The 18,583-nt window shown below is 41.6% G+C and overlaps 1 protein-coding gene across 1 annotated transcript in view; it reads right to left on the bottom strand.

Moving 5' to 3' along the window:
• RBM27 (RNA binding motif protein 27) overlaps positions 1-18,583 on the bottom strand; it is a 137,454-nt gene that overhangs the window by 21,505 nt on the left and 97,366 nt on the right. Inside the window, exons 14-17 of the mRNA XM_089673018.1 lie at positions 13,938-14,060; positions 9,627-9,701; positions 8,245-8,400; positions 1,003-1,107 (exon numbers count right to left, since the gene is read on the bottom strand). Coding sequence (XP_089529144.1) covers positions 1,003-1,107; positions 8,245-8,400; positions 9,627-9,701; positions 13,938-14,060 — 459 coding nt within the window. The remainder of the gene's footprint in view (positions 1-1,002; positions 1,108-8,244; positions 8,401-9,626; positions 9,702-13,937; positions 14,061-18,583) is intronic.

Consider the following 18,583-nt stretch of genomic DNA (forward strand, 5'->3'; position numbering starts at 1 on the left):
AAGCACACTGTACCCACAAAAACACTGGTTAGGCACACATTTTACCCCTTCCCAGCCAGTGTCATTAGTAGTGTTGGTGCATATTTTTACTACTGACACTGCATTAGTGTCACTGGATCCCACAAAGTGTCAGATTGTCTGCCGCAATATCGCAGTCGCACTATAAGTCGTTGGTTGCGGCTATTACTAGCACAAAAATAAACATTTCAGTACATAACACAGTTTGTAGACATTAGAACGAACGTTCGCATAAACCAATCAATATATGCTTATTGGGATTTTGTTTACCAAAAATGTGTAGCAAAATACATATTGGTCTAAATTAAATTTATTAATTTTTTTTATTGAAGATGTTGTATAGCAGAAAGTAAAAATATTGTTTTTCAAAATTTGTGGTATTTTTAATTTAGAGTGCACAAAAATATAAACCCAGTGGTGATCAAATACCACAAAAAGAAAGCTCTATTTGTGGGAAAAACAAATGGTACAAATTGTGTTTGTGTACAGCGTTGCATGACCGCGCAACTGACAGTTAAAGTAATGCAGTGCCAAAAAGCAAAAAATGGCCTGGTCATGAAGGGGGGGGGGGGGGGGGGCGGGTAAATCTTCCAGAGGTCAAGTGGTTAAGTGAATTTAATGATGTACTAATGATGACAGAGCTGGATTCATTTGTGCCAGTTTTATCTGCCTAGAGTTCAAGTTTAAAACAAGACTGTCTGGTACTCACTACAGCAGATTTTTTTTTAGATTATTCATAAAAAGATAAATGTGTACCAACCTTTACCAATGCCTCCCCCTCCCCCATTCCTTTGTTTGAATCAGGGATTTTATAAGGATCGCTAAACTGTATGTACCCTCTATTTGGTTAACAATTTAATTGAAGTCCTCTATTTGAGTCTGAGGTTTTGGAATTGATATACAGTAACTGATGTTGGAAGATTTTGTTATGTTAATATAACATGAGACATTTCCCATACTAAAAACAACCCACTACCAACTCACCTCAACTTGTAACTGACTCAGCTTTTTTCTCAATTCTGTTGTGTCTTCACCGGAGGACAGACGTTTGTGGAAATCCATCTCTGCATCCAACAGTTCTTTCTGAGCCTATAAGCACAGAAAGAAAGCAATGATTATTATGAACTATATAAATAATGGAAATTTGATGTACCTGTAAATACCACATCTTGGAGTACAGTAGAGGACACAGGAATTGGTTCTATGTGTATATGATTGGACAAAGGAAAATGTTTGCTGGGACAAAACCCCAGAGTACCCACATAACCCAGCCCACTCAGTTTTTTTTTTAGTAAGGATATCAGAGAAAAAAGGGAAGGAACTGTGTCCTGTACTCCAATATAAGGAATTTACATAGGAATTCCTATTATCTTAATCATACAGTACAGGACCTGGAATAGGTTTTTAGACCATGGGACATCCCCAAAGCTGAGGGGTGGACAGCAAAACAGCAGCAACAGGTCCACAGGAAAAAAGGGTAAACAGACCTAGACAGACAGTTGACAGCAGAACCACCTTGCAGCTGAAGCATGGATTAGCAGTGGCTCACACAGCCACCTTTCAGAAAACAGTTTTGAACAGAGAAGCAGGTTCTGGTCCTGCAACTTGTAAGAAAAAAAATGGAATTTTGAATTACATGTAATTTCCATATCTTTGAGAACAGTACAGAACACAGGAAGCCCCAAGCAATGAATGAGAAAGATATGCAACAATTAGGCAAACAGAACTGTGCCAACAGGACCAACAACTAGGGTCAACAGACCCAACTTCAGAGTGCTGTTGCAGAAACCTTGCAGCTGAAAGCTGCATCTGAAGAAGACTTGACATCAACCTGGTTCAACATTGAAAAGGTGTGAGTAGAGAACCAAGTGGCTGCCTTACAAAGATGGGAAACAGAGGTTTGATAGCGAAAAGTCCAAGAAACAACCAGCACCCTGGTAGAGTGAGCGCATAAAAACGCAGGAGGAGTTTCACCCTTTTAGAATGTAAGCTCTGATGAGTTGTCTTATCCACCTAATGATGGTGGACTTGGAAGCAGTAATCCTTTGTGAGATCCTAAGGGAAGGACGAATAGGAAGTCTGTCTTCCTGACAGAAGCTGTTGCTTTGAGGTAGAGGCTGATGGCTCTCACTACATCCAGGCAGTGAAGAGCAACTTCCTTTGGGTGCTTTGGAACAGGGCACTAAGATAGGACTATATATTCATTGAGGTGGAAGACGAATACCACCTTATGAAGAAAATATAGTCTTGGATGTAAGACTCCTTACAAGGAATCCACTAGCTCTGACAGATGTGATAGCAATCCAGGGGGTCACTTTGCAGGAGAGATTATTCAAGGGGATTTCCCTGACAGGTGCAAAAGGTGGTTTCTTAAGGTCACAAAGACCCAGATTAAAGTGGAATGTTACTCTCTCAATCAACATTATCTACACCGCTCAAAAAAATTAAAGGAACAGTTTGAAAACACATCAGATATCAATGGGGAAAAATATCATGCTGGATATCTATACAGATATGGACTGGGTAGTGTGTTAGGAATGTAAGGCTGCCCCATTGTTTGATGAAAATGAAAATCAACCTACAGAGGACTGCATTCCAGGACACCCTAAAAATCGAAATTATAAAATGATGCAACAGGCTAGTTCATTTTGCTGAAATTTAATTGCAGCAACTCAGAATGGTACTCAGTAGTTTGTATGGGCCCCCATGTGCTTGTATGCATGCCTGACAACGTATGGGCATGCTCCTAATGAGATGACGGATGGTGTCCTGGGGTATTTCCTCCCAGATCTGGACCAGGGCATCACTGAGCTCCTGGACAGTCTGAAGTGCAATCTGGCGGCGGTGGCGGATGGACCGAAACATGATGTTCCAGATGCGTTCTATTGGATTTAGGTAAGGCGAGTGTGGGGATTCAATGGTATCAATTCCTTATTCTTTCAGGAAATGCCTGCATACTCTCGCCACATGAGGCCAGGCATTGTCATGCACCAGGAGGAGCCAAGGACCAACTGCACATGTGTAGGGTCTGACAATGGGTCCAAGGATTTCATCCCGATACCCAATGGCAGTTAGGGTGCCATTGTCTAGCCTGTAGAGGTCTGTGCATGCCACCATGGATATGCCTACCTGACCCACCACCAAAACAGGTCATGCTGAACGATGTTATTAGGTGGCATAATGTTCTCCAAGGCTCCTCCAGACCCTTTCACGTCTGTCATGTGCTCAGGGTAAAAATGCTTTCATCTGTGAAAAGCACAGGGCGCCAGTGGCAAACCTGCCAATGCTGGTGCTCAATGGCAAATGCCAATCAAGCTCTATGGTGCCAGGCAGTGAGCACAGGGCCCACTAGAGGACATCGGACCCTCAGTCCACCCTCATGAAGTCTGTTTCTGATTGTTTGGTCAGACAATCACACCAGACACCTGCTGGGGGTCATTTTGTTGGGCTCCTTGCAAAAAGGAGCAGATACCAGTCCTGCTGATGGGTTAAGGACCTTCTACGGCCCTGTTCAGCTCTCCTGGAGTAACTGCCCGTCTCCTGGAATATCCTCCATGCTCTCGAGACTGTGCTGGGAGACACAGCAAACCTTCTGGCAATGGCATTTATTGATGTGCCATCCTGGAGGAGTTGGACTGCCTGTGCAACCTCTGTAGGGTCCACGTTTCATCTCCTGCTACCAGTAGTGACACTGACCCTAGCCAAATGCAAAACTAGTGAAAAACAGTCAGAAAAGATGAGTAGGGAAAAAAATGTAAGTGGCATCCACCTGTAAAACCATTCCTGTTTTCGAGTCATCTCATTGTTGCCCATCTAGTGCACCTGCTATTAATTTCATTAATACCTAAGCAGCTGAAACTGATTAACAACCCCCTCTGCTACGTAACTGACCAGATCAATATACCAGCAGTTTAACCGAATTAATGCTATACTCTGCTCAAACAAAATTAAAGGAACACTTTTTTAATCAGTGTATTTTTAACCCTTATGCTGCTATAGCCTTAATAAATTGATAGGCAAGTACATTATATTTACTTTTTCTAGGAAGTAAAATACTACATAAGTCATCTGCCCTCAGGGAGACCATATATAGATCGAAACTCAGCAAGTTGAACATGGAAAACCAAAATGTTTGATTTATGTACAGGCAGGCTGGTTGTACGGAAGCGATCAGTGTATTCTGACGGCTGGGAAGGCTTCCAGTCTTCAGAATACATTAACACAGCAGCGGAGATTCCCCCATCCACCTCTATTGTGTGGATGAGGGGGGGAAAATCGGTAATTTTTACATTCAACCCGCTGGTTGAACAAAAATGATTAATGTATGGTCATCTTTACTCAGGAAGGTTGCAGTTAGAAATGCTAGGGGGTGTTTTTCAAAGTGATTTCCCAACAAAATAAAGCATGGGGAAATGGATGGATGAGTGAGTTTGCAATAAATAATAAAATGAATTAAACAGCGTTTTTGGTTTCTGGTACTCAGTTCTGCTTTAAGGTCACACGGAAGCACAGGATGCTGTAAGGGGTGCCTGATCTGAGATACACCTTGAATAAAGCTTTTGACATAGAAGAGTGAAGCCAAATGCAGTGAAGTGCCTGTGTTCACACCAGGCGAATAAAGATTTCCAGGTACAATAACAGATTCTTCCAGGTACAATAATAGATTCTTCCAGAAGTGGCTTTTCTTGCTTTTAGCAAAGTAAGAATGACAGACTCAGTGACAGCTCTGTCCCCTAGGCCAAGTTCACACTAGTGTAGCTGCAATTTTATCCGAATTTCAGTGCAATTATGTAGTGCAATTTAGTTGTGTTTTGATCAGTTTTTGATACTACTGCGTTTTGACTCCTCCTTGCTGTCAGCCAGCAGGGATGGAATTCAGACTATTTTTGACAAGTCGAATGACAGCTCAGCTACCCCCCACAACAGAAGTAAAGAAAGAGGGCAGGATCACGGGATCACCTAGTGACATCCTCTGGGACCCGTCTTGCACCACTAGGATCTCACGTTTCCTTCAAGTTTATTTTTGGTGTGACTTTGGGCTAAATTTGTCCTAAATCTCCATCAGTGTGGTACTTATGCTGTCCCCCTTTTTTAGTTGCCCTGTTGGTGTGCCTGAAGCCCTACTCACAGTTCCTGGGGCAGACGCCCTTTGGTGGTCACCATCTGGAACAAATTCTAATTTATTTTTCTTTACCAAAGATTTTATTAAAGCATGTTGAAAGAAACATACAAACCATGACAAATCGTATGATACAAATCAACAACAAACAATAGAGGATGGGGAAACATCATACAACAAACACAGAAATACACATATAAGACCCACGCTGTGGTCTAGATAACACTGTGTAAGGCAGAGGGCCGCAAGGCCCACAACCACATTCAGAAATATAAAAGCTACATGCAAGAAGGCAACAAAAAAAAAAAAAAAGAAAAAAAAAAAAAAGCCACACCCTCATGAGGCAATATTGTCCCCGAGAATCATAGATTTGTTAGATAACAATAACAAAATGAGAGACAAATTGGTCTAATATTAACAAACCATATAAAAGAGAGAAAGAAGAAAAAAAGAGTCAAGTAGATCCAGAGAGGGCCAAGGGATAAAAAAAAAAACTCCCAGACTCCCCCAATCCATAGAAAACCGGAAAACAAAAGGAAGAAAAAGAGCGGAGAGAAGAAAGAAACAGGCCAGCAAAGTGAAAGTTCGCCTGGGGGGGGGGATGGGAGACAAGATCCCAACATAAGGGGGAGGCAAAACCCAACACATCATAGATTAGTAAGTTTCCTGGTAAAACGAGGAACTGGATGGTAATCCACCCATGGTTGCCAAAAAGAGAGAAACTTATGTTTATCCTCCAACACCGCCGTCAAATTTTCATTGATAAAGAAACCTTGGATTCTGGACCTGACCTCCTCAAAATTGTAGAGTAGGGGAATTCCAAGAACCGGCAATTTAAAATTGTGATCGGAAAAAAAAAAAAGGGACAGTGTAAAAATAATTTAAAAAAGCAAAATAAATATAAAAAAAATTTCACCCCCATGCGCAAAGGCAAACACAAGCAAAGGTCCCGTGGTGGTATGTAAACATGTACCATGAATGTATGGAGGTATCACTGCGAACGTCAGATTGAGGGCAGTGATTCTAGCACAAGACTTCTAGTGTAAATCTGAAGTGGTGACCTGTAAAAAGCTTTTAAAGTGTTGCCTATGGATAATAAAAATTTGCGTGCGCAATTTTGAAGCATGTCATGTTTGGTATCCATTTACTTGGTGTAACAATCTTTTATATTTTATCAAACAAAAAGTGTATTTCTTCCAAAAAATGTAAAAATTACTGCGCAAATACTGTGTGACTTAAAAAATGTCAACACCCATCATTTTATTCTCTAGGGCCTCCACTTTAAAAAAAAAAAAAAAAAATATATATATATATAAATGCTTGGGGATTCAAAGTAATTTTCAAGCAAAAAAAAAAAACCTGTTTTTTTTTTTTTCAAGTAAACAGTGTCAGAAAAGGCTTGGTCTTCAAGTGTTTAGAAAAGTGGGTGATGTGTGGCATAAGCTTCTAATGCTGGCCCTGAAATGCCAGGACAGTAGAAGCACCCCTCACCCAATGACCCCTTTCTGGAAAGTAGACACTCCAAGGTTTTTGCTAAGAGGCATGGCATTTTGCAATTTCATTTGTTGCCACAAGTCTCTGGAAAGCAAAAAAAGAAAACAAAAAAGTATTTTTTCTTTTATTCATTTTCAAAACCCGGTGTCAAAAATTATATTTGCAAAATACTCACCATGCCTCTTATCTGATTCCTTGAGTGGTCTACTTTCCAAACAGGGGTCTTTTAGGGTGTTTGTACTATCCTGGCATTTTAGGGCCTCCGAAACTGTGGTAGGTAGTGAGGAAGTGATATGAGGAAATATGCCCTTTGAAAGCCTGGAGGTGGTGATTAAATTTTGGGGGCCTGTATGTAGCTAGGCTGCCAAAAAGTCTCTTGTGGTATTCCCATACTCGACAGAAGTAGCAGAATGTGTTTTGGGGTGTTATTCCACTTATACCCACGGCAGGCGTGAGCAACATATCATTTAAGTGACAACTTTGTGTAAAAGAAAAAAAAAAAATTTGGGTAATTTTTCCAAAAATTTGTGGCAAAAAATAAAATGTTCTATGGACTCAATATGCCTCAGCAAGTTTCTTGGGGTGTCTACTTTCCAAAAAGGGGTCATGTGAGGAGTTTTTGAGGGGCATTTTAGCACCTCAAGAAATGGCAGTAAGAAAGTAAAAGCTGCGTAAATTCCAATATATATACTATAGTCTGTAGCTGCTATAATTTTCACACAAACCAATTAATATACATGTATTGTGATTTTTTTTTATCAAAGACGTAGTAGAATACATTTTGGCCCAAGTTTATGACCAACTTTGAGTTTAATGGATATTGTTTTATAACTGAAAGTACAAAATATTGTTTCTTTTTCAAAACTTTCAATATTTTTTATCATTTATATATAAAAAAAACAAACCCACTGGTGACCAAATATCACCAAAAGAAAGCTCTATTTGTGTGAAAAAAGGACTTGCATTTCATTTGGATTCAGCATTGCATGACTGTGCAATTACCAGTTGAAATAGCGCAGTGCAGAATAGCAAAAAATGACCTGGTCATTAAAGTGTTACTAAACCTACAACAGTAAAATCAGTCTATACATGCATAAAAGCATGCTTGTTATACTCACTGTGGAATCTGAGGGGTAATCCCCATTGTGTTAAAAGGTCGTTAGATCCCCTCTTCTCTGCCCCTCCTCCTGTTCAAAATGTCCACGTCTTATCTCTTGATAAGGCAGACTGGACCCATAGCCACATGCACATGATCAGTTTGGTGTGTATTGCTAGAAAGGTTTTTTTTTTTTTCTTGGGAGAGTGCATGTGATCAGCACAGGGCCAATCAGCACTGTCCAGACAGAGGGTCAGTGGTTTAGCATCCTACTAGAGCAGAAAGAAAACTCCTCCTACAAGCTTTGAACAGTGCTTGCTGGACACTGATAGAAGCTACAAGACTGCTGTAATTGCTGATGAGAAAGGGTATGTAGTTTATATTTACTAAAATAATTGAATTTCCGTGTTCTGAGTACTGTGGGAGACCAGATATACACTTTAAGGGGGTAAATCTTCCAGAGTGCAAGAGGCTAAAATACAGTGGTAGGGAGGTGGTTTGGATTTGATAAACATACCTCAGTCTTAGATTTCACTTTTGATGGAGCAGCTAGTGTCTTCAACTCATCTTTCACCTGAGAGATCTTCTCATCCAGTGCCTTTAGCGTTTTCATGATTTCTGTCCTCTCTTCTGCTTTCATGGTTTTGTTTTTCTCTAGTTTTGATATCAACATCTGAAAATATACAAGGTATTATTTGCAATGAAAAAGTAGCATACGTTTTCAAGTACCATATCTGCACATACAGTTAGCTCCATATACAGTTGTGTTCAAAATAATAGCAGTGTGTTGAAAAAAGTGAATAAAGCTCCAAATCCTTCTAATAGCTTTTGTTTCCATACACACAAATGCATTGGGAACACTACACATTCTATTCCAAATCAAAACATGAAGAAAAATGTATCAAATTTGTGGTGTTCCTCTAAAAAAATTGAAGAAAAGTGAATATTAGATTTGATTGTAGACTTTGACAATGATATGCCACCTCCTGGAGAGTGTCCTTTACTTGTTCGGATATTGTGAATGGGTTTTCCTTTTCCATAGGGAGGATCCTGAGATCATCTACCACTGCTGTCTTCTGTGGATGTCCATGTCTTTTTATGTTGCCGAGTTCACCAGTGCATTCTTCTTTCCTCAGAATGTACCAATCTGTTGATTAGGTCACTCCTAATGTTGATGCTCTCTCTCTGATGGATTTGTTTCATTTTTGAAGCCTTACAATGGCCTGTTTCACTTGCATGGACAGCTCCTTTGGACACATGATATAGGTTCACAGCAATAGATTTTAAATGCAAATACCACACTTAGAATCAACTCCAGACCTTTTACCTGCTTAATTGATGAAGAAAGAATGAAGGAGTATCCCACACCTGGCCATGAAATCACTTTTGATTCAATTGTCCAATTACTTTTGGTCCCTTGAAAAAGTGGGGATGGCTACTCCTAAGAGCTGTAATCCCTAAACCCTTCCTCCAATTTGGATGTACATACCCTCAAATTAAACCTGAGAGTGTGCACTTTCAGCCCATATCCATTATATAACTATAGCTTGAATATGATGTGGCAAATACCTGAAAAATCTAAAAATTTGCCCGTGTCCAAATATATATGGACCTAACTGTACATCTCTTAACTGTCAGATAAGAATGTCTCAAGAAACGTAGTCTATAAGGAGTGTTATGGATAAATGATTTCATTTCAGGAAAATGAAGCCTTTTCTAGCACTACTATGGAGTGGTACATAAAGCCAGGACAAGAATCCACAATGAAAGCATAAACATGAAATCCTATGAGTCTAAACACCTTATAACAGGCTATGCCATAGTACAAATGTTATGATAATGTAACAACTGAAGTAGAAATTGCTCTTGCATAAACAGTCAAAAAAAAGATGTGCATACCTTCTGATATTCTATTTGCTTTTCTAACATTTCCTGTTTTTTCTTCCTCATATCCTGTTGTAGTTTTAACGCTTCCTAAAAACAAAATGTTTAAACATTTAAAATAATTTTCACACAGGTTCAATTCATATACCTCAGGTCAATGTTATGTGTTCATGTGTATGCTATGAATGTATAGCTTATGTAAAAATTAAAGTGTTACTAAACCCACAACAGTAAAATAAGCCTGTATATGCAGTAAAGCATGCTTGTTATACTCACTGTGGAACCTAAGGGGTTAATCCTCTGCACTGGGTAAAAAGGCAGTTTGATCCTTTTTTCTTTGTTCCTCTCCTTTTTCAAGCGATCAGCTCTTATCACCTTCCTGATAAGACAGACTGAACCGTAGGCATTTTGCACATGCTCAGTTTGGTGTGTATTGCTAGAGGGTTCTCTTAATTGGGAGAGTAAATGTGATCAGCACAGGGCCAATCAGCACTGGTCAGACAGAGATCAGGGGTTTTGCATCCTCCTAGAGTAGAGAAAAAACTCCTACAAGCTTTAGCTAGTGCTTGGCTGAACACTAATAGAAGCCATAAGACTGCTCTAACGTCTGATGAGAAAAAGGTATTTAGCAGTTTAGAATTACTAAAATAATTGCATTTCCATGTTGTGTGTACTGTGGGAGACCAGACATAGTGAATCAGGGTCCTGGGTTTAGTAACACTTTAAATGACCAATCTCAAGAATTAAGTGGGATACTCCGCTATTAAATTAAAGCATTTTCCAACCCAAATATGAAAAAAATCCCCCCTTTGGCAGCACTATGTATTTGAATTACATTCTTTCATTCGTTTGTGCTCACTGCAAAATCCTTTTCAATAACAAATATAAAGGACAGAGAAACATTGAATTTTTACTCCCACTCCTAGGAAGCAGAGTGCTGAAAAATATGAAGGATAACCGCTACTACATATGGATTGACAGTCGCTGCCTAACTCAATTTTATCACTTTTCAGCTAAAGCACAACAAGGAAGGAGCCACTAAAATAAAAAAATCCAATACATGCGAATGAAGAAGTAGTATGCATGGGGCAAAAAGCCTTTTAAAAAAGGGGGCAACCGGTAGCTGCCTTGCATAGCTGCTGTGCCAAGGTCTCTTGAAAAAAATCCAACAGCAGTAAGTGTAAATTTGCCATAAACAAACTTATAAAATGATGAACACGATCCACCAAGGATGCGACTATGCAAAACAAGAAAAGGTTCCTTGGAGGAAAAAGCCACCAATTCAGACACTAATTTTTCAGAGGTGATGGCTACAAGAAATAACTCCTGGTGGGCGGGAGTAGAGAGGGGAATGTTTCTAATGGGTTCAAATGATGGTGGTTTCTGGATCACAGAAAGAACCAAATGCAGATCCCAGTGAGTCACGGAAAAAAAAAGTCGGAGCTACATGAGGAAACTTCCTGCACAAATGTCTCTTAATCAAGGAGGAGTAAGAGACCAACTGTCTCTGAAACAAGATATAAAATTGCATAAAACTAACCTTTGATAGTGGTGAAAGGCAAAACACTGGCGCAAACCCAACTTTTGGAAATTGTAGAAACTGAACCTTTGAGAGTGCTGAGAGCCAAACACTGGTGCAGACCCAGCTGTAGGAAGGAGATGATTTGTCCCACAGTTAAACTCCTAGGTGGGAAACTCTTCGTCCCACATCAAGTAAAGTATGCCTTCTATGTCCAATGATACATTTAGTGGGAAGTAGACTCTGTATAAACCATTGTAGGTATCAGTGATTCAGGGACGCCTTGTCTCTTAGAATCTGGGCTTAACCACTTCAAGTCCGGACACTTTTACCCCCTTCCTGTCCAGGCCAATTATCAACTTTTAGCGCCATCACACTTTGAATGACAATTGCGCGGTCACGCAACACTGCACCCATATTAATTTTTTAGCATTTTTTTGAGACAGATAAAGCTTTCTTTTGGTGGTATTTTTTTCTGGGGGACACAGCGGGCACTGGATCGCGGTGCTGTGCGCTCCAGGGAGCGTGCACAAGCAGGGGGCGGGGAGGCCGTTTATAAACAGCCACCCGTCCCTGCACTTCCACCGTCCTGCCGTTTATATACAACGGCCAGACGGGAGGTGGTTAAACAACTGTGTTGATAAAGCCAGCAACTGTGAAGCAGGCTGGCAAAGCCCATAGAATGCCATTCTGGATATTTGTGTAATGACTTGTTCTAGTGCATAAACACAGAAAAGTAGGGCGGAAGGCAATGTTTGTCAGTGTTTCACCAGAACACCATCCCCAAATACAGGATCCTGTTGACGGTTCATTGGCCTAGTCCAATTAGCAGCTCTTTGACAAACAGAAATTGCAACAATAGCTGGTTGCAAGGCAGGACCCGAAAAGCGAAGAGCCTTCAAGAGCATCTCAAATGTTCGGTTTGTAAAATCCTTAAATGAAGGATCTTTAATAAGGACTGTAAAATGTTTAAGACTGAGATGGCAAGCTCGAATATCTGAAACAGTCCTTTTTTTTCTGAATTCTTTTCCACTGGATATAGCTTCGTAATGATTACTAGAGGAGAATCAAGAGCAGCTATGCCAGGGCTTTTGTGTAGAAGAGGTGAGCATATATGCACTGAGACAGAAGGTCTTCTCGAATAGGCAGCCTCCAGGTAGTATCCGCCACCAATCGCACCACGTCGGTGTACCATGTACGACAAGGCCAGTCTGAAGCAATGAGGATGCCTGGGATCCCTTCGGCTTCTATTCTGCTTAGTAGACAAGGAATCAGTCGAAGGGGTGGGAAAGTGTAGATGAGAGTGTACTGATCCCACGGCACCAACATGGCATCCGCTGCGTCTGCCAGGGGATCCAATGATCTTGCCACGAACCGTGGAACCTTCCAATTTAGGCTGGAAGCTAGAAAATCCACATCCGGAGTCCCCCAACAAATGCAGAGCTGATGTAACACTTCCGGTTGTAGGGACCACTCACCCTGGTCCAGCGTCTGACAGTTGAGATAATCCATTTTTCACTTTGACGCCTGGAATGTGTACGGTGGACAGAGCCAGAACGAACCTCTCCGCCCATTGCAGAATGTGAGATGCCTCCAGCGCTGCTGCACTTCTCGTACCCCCCAAATGGTTGACATACACCACCGCAGTGTCGTTGGCCAGCTGAATCCTGGACGGCAGACTCGACAGACGGTCCATCCAATGTGTCAGTGACAACCTGATTGCCCAAAGCTCCATTATATTGATGGGTAAAACAAGCTTCCCCTGGAATCAATCGACCCTGATCAGAGTCCGCTCCCAGGACTCCTCCTAAGGCCAACAGGCTGGCATCTGTCGTGGCCACAGTCCAACGAATGGGGAGGAAAGACTTTCCATTCTCTAGAGCCGGGGACCTCATCCACCAAAGAAGGGAGGCCCTCATCAACAGGATTTCCCTCTGTAGTGTTCTCATATGAAAATGGGCATACGGAACCGCTTCGAAGGTAGCCATCATTTTTTTTATTAAATAGTAAAAAAATTAGTAACACCCAAGCACGTAAAATCCCCCCAAAAATAATTATGATGCCCCCCACCACACATACAAATGTAAATGCATATGTTGGGGGCGCCTATGCATGAAAACGTCAATTGCGATAATATGTTATATATAGCTGTGCATGCAGGAGTGAGAGCAATATTTATAGCATCAGACCTCCTCTGTAATGCTAAACTGATGACCTATAGAGGGCTTTTAATGTCTCACCTATGGAAAATATAAGGTATTGAAATGTGTCGTCATTTCAAGGGCGCATGCAAATTTAAGGTTTCGATATGTTGGGTATCTAGTCAGTACAGCCTCATCTTTTATAATTTTACGAACAAATTGGGTAATTTATTGCATTTGTGTGATTTAAAATTAACTTTAGTGTATTTTTGACTGAAATTTTGTGTAATATCGTGAGACATAAATTGGAACTACCAACATTTTATTCTCTAGGGTGTCTGCTTTCAGAAAACCTATAATGTTTTGGGGTTTATGCAATCTTCAGGCCTATAAAATGCAAAAATGGCTCTGGCAGTGAAAGGGTTAAACTATATTTAATGCATACATGACTAGATTTCTTGTGGGTTTCAATACCTGCCTGTAGTTCAGCATTAGAAGCACCTAAAGTAAAAGGAACTGGTAATTCATTGCACGCTACATAATACATCTGTTAGCAGCAACACAAACATTTAGAATAAATGCGCGCAAACTAGTTACTCCAGTTTATTGCGTACACTGCTGCAATGGAAATTATTGGGTATAGATCTTAGAGAACATAAATTATACCTGTTTCTTTTTTAGAGCATCCTGTACATCTAAAGGCTTTGATCTCACTGTGCTTTTATTAGCTGGCTTTGTGGTCGTAGAAGTGTAAATAGATTTTGAAAGACTGGTGGAAAGTGGCAACGTCTGTGGAAGTAAATATTAAAGTATTTAACTCATTGAACAGATGTCAACATCATTCATACAAACTAAACACACACAGTAGAACCATTTACAAGTATTGGGTTTGTCAGGTTCATATCTGAGTGACTGAATAATTGGAGTGAGCATAAGAAAACTACCCAGTGCCCATAGGACAAGCAAGTCTCAATCCTTTGCTTGTAGTATAGAGATCGTTATTTCGGCTTATACTTCTGGAAGATTAAACTAGCAGGGAAGTGCTTGTAACACCTCTGACATTCTCTTTACCAGTCTCCAAGTTTCAACTACCCACTCCCTTAACAGTGAATAGACCACTAACCACACTCTGTATCTGCAGTTCTCTCCCTATGTCCCCACCAACCTCTTTTGCAGGTCTTGTCACAACATCTGCAGTAGAATGTCTGGCAATTCTCTTGCAATTGTCCACACAATTTTATTGGCAGCTATCACTGTCCACAGTACATTTGCTGGCTGCCCTCTCAGCCTGGGTTTACACTTGTGCGAGAAACCACATGAGAATCAGATAAGAATCGCACTGCATTCCTATTCAAAACATATGCGATTCTTTGCAGTGTAATATGAGACCATTCATTTTCTATTGGTTCAGCTTGTACCGCATGCACAAAAAAGGTGCAGGCATCTTTTTTTGCTATCCCAGAATCTGATCCCATGGGTGTTCACACCCACACGATCCGATTCAGGCAATCGCACTGTGTTTTGCCATTTGTTTTGGGGTGTTTTAATTTAACAAGGACACCCCATAGCAGATCACATGAACGTGGTGCGATTTCAATGAGGTGTGGGAAACGCACAGTATTCACTGCGTTTCCCGCAACACATATATGTGAACCGAAGGTTCACTGTCCACAGTAGCTTCCTCTGGTGAGTATTCCCAGCAACTACACCTATTACAGCCAAACCATAGCTGTGCCTGTTTTTACTGCTCTTTATCTCAAGCACTTTACAGAACACAATCTGCTCAGGACTACACACACTATGCTACCCTATGCTATGTGCAGTAAGCGTAACATTCTACACAGCCCACTTTCTACAATGCTATCCCTTTTATGAGTTTTGTTCTCTCTGAACACTGTCCATGCTGCACGATATGAAATGGCACCTGACATCTTACTATTGCAATACTCCTGGATGTGCCAAGTCTCATTCCCTTGCCAAAGGTGTTTCCTGGCTGGTACAAAACCAATGCACTACCAGTTCACGTACCAGAGGAAAGGGTATGGACTGTCATGCTAGTGCAGAATGGAGAAGTTCATACAACCTCAAATCCAAAAAAGTTGGGACGCTATGCAAAATCTTTAAGAAAAAAAAAAATTGGCAATTCTGAAATTGGAGTATTCTGGCACCTACGTGAGGACTGAACACTGGCAAATAAAAAAAAACCGGAGGGCCAGACCCCTACCAGCATGATTCAGTTTTTCAGCAAATCCGTACTAATAGCATGAGCATAAGCAGAGAGGTGGAACATGAGTAAAAAAAATTCTACTTTCTTTCTCATCTATGAAGGGAGAAAAGTTTTAATTTGGAATATTAACAGCAGTTCAACTGAGGGCTGAGCAACACAGCAAACAAAAACAGGCCCAAGAAAAACAACAGAGAACTGAGGATCTGCAGATCAGAGAGACCCGTCATCAACTTGGTAGATTCTCATACCCAAGCTACATTGAGACAAATGGAAGCAAAATTCCATTTGATGAACTGGAGCCAGATAAAGGGAGAGAAGAATTATGTACTGGTTGAGGTGAAAGGCAGAAACTACTTTAGACAAGAAGGAAATCCTGGACCTCACCATCACATTGTCTCTATACAAAACCAGAACAGGTTACTTGCAGGATAAGGCCAACAGTTAGACACTCACCCTGCAGAGGCGATGGCTAAAAAAAATACCATCTTGAGAGTGGAGAAAGGAATGGGTTCAAAATGGCAGTTTCTGAAGCACAGAAAGTACTAGATTCGGATTGCAGGGAGGCACAGGGGAATGAGCAGAGGGAGCTGGGGGAATGGACAGAGGGAGTGAAGGGAGGTGACGACAGACCTGGTGGATCCCATGTAGCATTTCTGGGCTCGAATTAAGACATTCAGAGCTTTAAAGTCCAACTAGGGGTGAATATCCCTTTTAAGTTGGAGAATGGTGAACAGGTAGAAGTTCCTTGAAACAGTTCTGCCACAGAATTGATACCTTGGTCCAGAAGGCCAAGACAGTTTGATGGAGAGCGGTCAATCTAACACAGTAAGGTTGGAGGCGATAAACTGAGAAGGTGCAAGGAAATGCAGCTCCAGTTTGTAGCCTTAGGATACCTCCACCTACGGGTCTGAGATGTAAACTGTCCATGTATCTGCAAAGGTTAAAGTTTGGAAAGTGGGGACACACCTTCATGCTAAGGAAGGCTTGTCTGTGGATCTGGCAGACTTTCAGTACCAGGCCTTGCAGGTGGACTGCCAGCCAAGCTTAGGGGGTCTATACAAGGAAGGTTTCATAACAGTTATAAAGGAAGAATGTTCTGCAGACTGATCCTTAGTCTTCTTCTACTGAGGAAGACAATTGCTCCTGCAACTAGTACCATCTTTGATAATGATATCAAGAGCAGATATGAAGAGAGTTCTTCAATTGCCATGTGAAACTATCGTGAATGGACACACGGAGCAGCGGGTGCCTCCATAGCAAACTGTTTGCTGTGGGGGCACCCGACAGGAGGGAGGGGCCAGGAGAGCCTGCGGGGGACCCGAGAAGAGGAGGATCCAGGCTGCTTTGTGCAAAACCACTGCACAGTGCAGTAAGAATAACATGTTATTTTCAGAAAAAAAAGGAAAACTTTTAGTATCGCTTTAAAGACAGTTGCATCCTAAACCATTATGGTAGTTGCATAATTAAAGCGAGAGACTGCCAAATTTACAGATGCATTATCAGATCAGAAAATGCCTTGTAATCATTGAAAAAAAAAAAAAGAAAAAAAAAAAAACACAAGGGGTTCTCTGAATGGCAGCAATGCCAAGCTGTCACCTCTATTCAGAAAGACACCCATTACAGCAGAACTGTCCTCCATCATGTCTATATTATACATGTTGCGATAGCATGGTGGTATGGCAACTTATAGGTTCAGATAAGAAGCAAGGCCAAAGGCACACAGGAAACCTGGTGGCAGGTAAGGATTAGATGGCCAGAGGTGACAAAATTCACACAGGCATGAGTGCATGACACTCAACTTACCAGGTTACCTTAACATTCAGCCCAACAACTGTGCAGTGGAGACTGCAGAATATGGGAAAACCGAAAGGCATCTAGAGCCTGAAGCACCTGAGGTAGCTCCCGATACTCGATAAGACTGGCCTACTCACAAAGAGAGTTTTCAGAGACAGGGCAAGCACTAATGCAGTGCTAGTGCCTCTGAACCTAGAAAATGCTCCTCAGCTATTTCTGCCAGCACAAGTCTGGAAAACACTCTACATCGAAGCTAGTAGTACCTTCCATGTGTGGTGACAGAATTTTTGGGAAGACCTTAGCATTATGGAAATAAATTCAGAGATGCCTCTGTCCCTCAAAATTTGAGCTTCAACAGCAATGTTAAAGCCAACGACTGTGAAGTGGGGTGGTAAATTGGTCTTTGAGAGAGAAAACCTGAATGATCTGGAAGAGCACGCAGAGAATTCACCAGGAGTCTTACCAGGTCTGAGTATCATATCTGCCTGGACCAGTCCAGAGCTGTTATATCCCCATACCTAGAAACACCTGTCTGGTTTGCTGTTGAACCTGGAGTCCATATTCAGCATTCCCCACCTGTGTAAAAAGACCTGGACCACCCTCAGATGAGGGGGAACACTGCCCCCCCCCCCCCCCCCAGGTCTAGACTGGGGAAATCTGCTTGCCAATTATTCACACCTGGGATGTAGATAGCAGAACATTAAGTTTCTGCCCAGGACAGACTCCACACTACATTTAATGCCACAGTGGAACTTCTGGCTCCTCCCGGATGGTTAATGTACAACACTGCCGTGAAATTGTCAGACTGAAACCAGGACAGATAACCCACCAGCTGGGAGGGTCCAGCATTGCAGGGAAAGCCAAAACACCCCAAGTTCAGAAATGTTGATCGGGAGAAAAGATACCTCTTAAGTCCAAGTCACCTGAACGACAAGGTGCCCAGGACTCCTACCCAGCCAGACATGGCTGACATCCATCTGAAAGATCTTGCAGAAGCCCAGAGGAAAGAACTTTCAATCACCAGAGCAGGATTCCTGAGCCACCAAGCCAGAGACAACTGCATTCTCCAGGACTCTCAAAGCAGGAGCAATGAGTTGGTGACTGCTGGACTATGGAGTCTAACTGCAGGAAGTTTGAAGTTTTTTCTGAAGTGGGGTGTGGGGAGACACTGGATTGAGCTAGCTGTCTGCCAAAACTCAGGCCTACTATTCACTCAGCAGGTCATCTAGAAGTCCTACAATGGGGATCCCCAGAGAGCATAGCAGTTAATACTTTGGTGAATACTTGAGAT

The sequence above is a fragment of the Staurois parvus genome, unplaced genomic scaffold (genome assembly GCF_062004578.1).
Source record: "Staurois parvus isolate SC_StPar_1 unplaced genomic scaffold, SC_StPar_1.0 ptg000133l, whole genome shotgun sequence".
NCBI lineage: Eukaryota > Metazoa > Chordata > Amphibia > Anura > Ranidae > Staurois > Staurois parvus.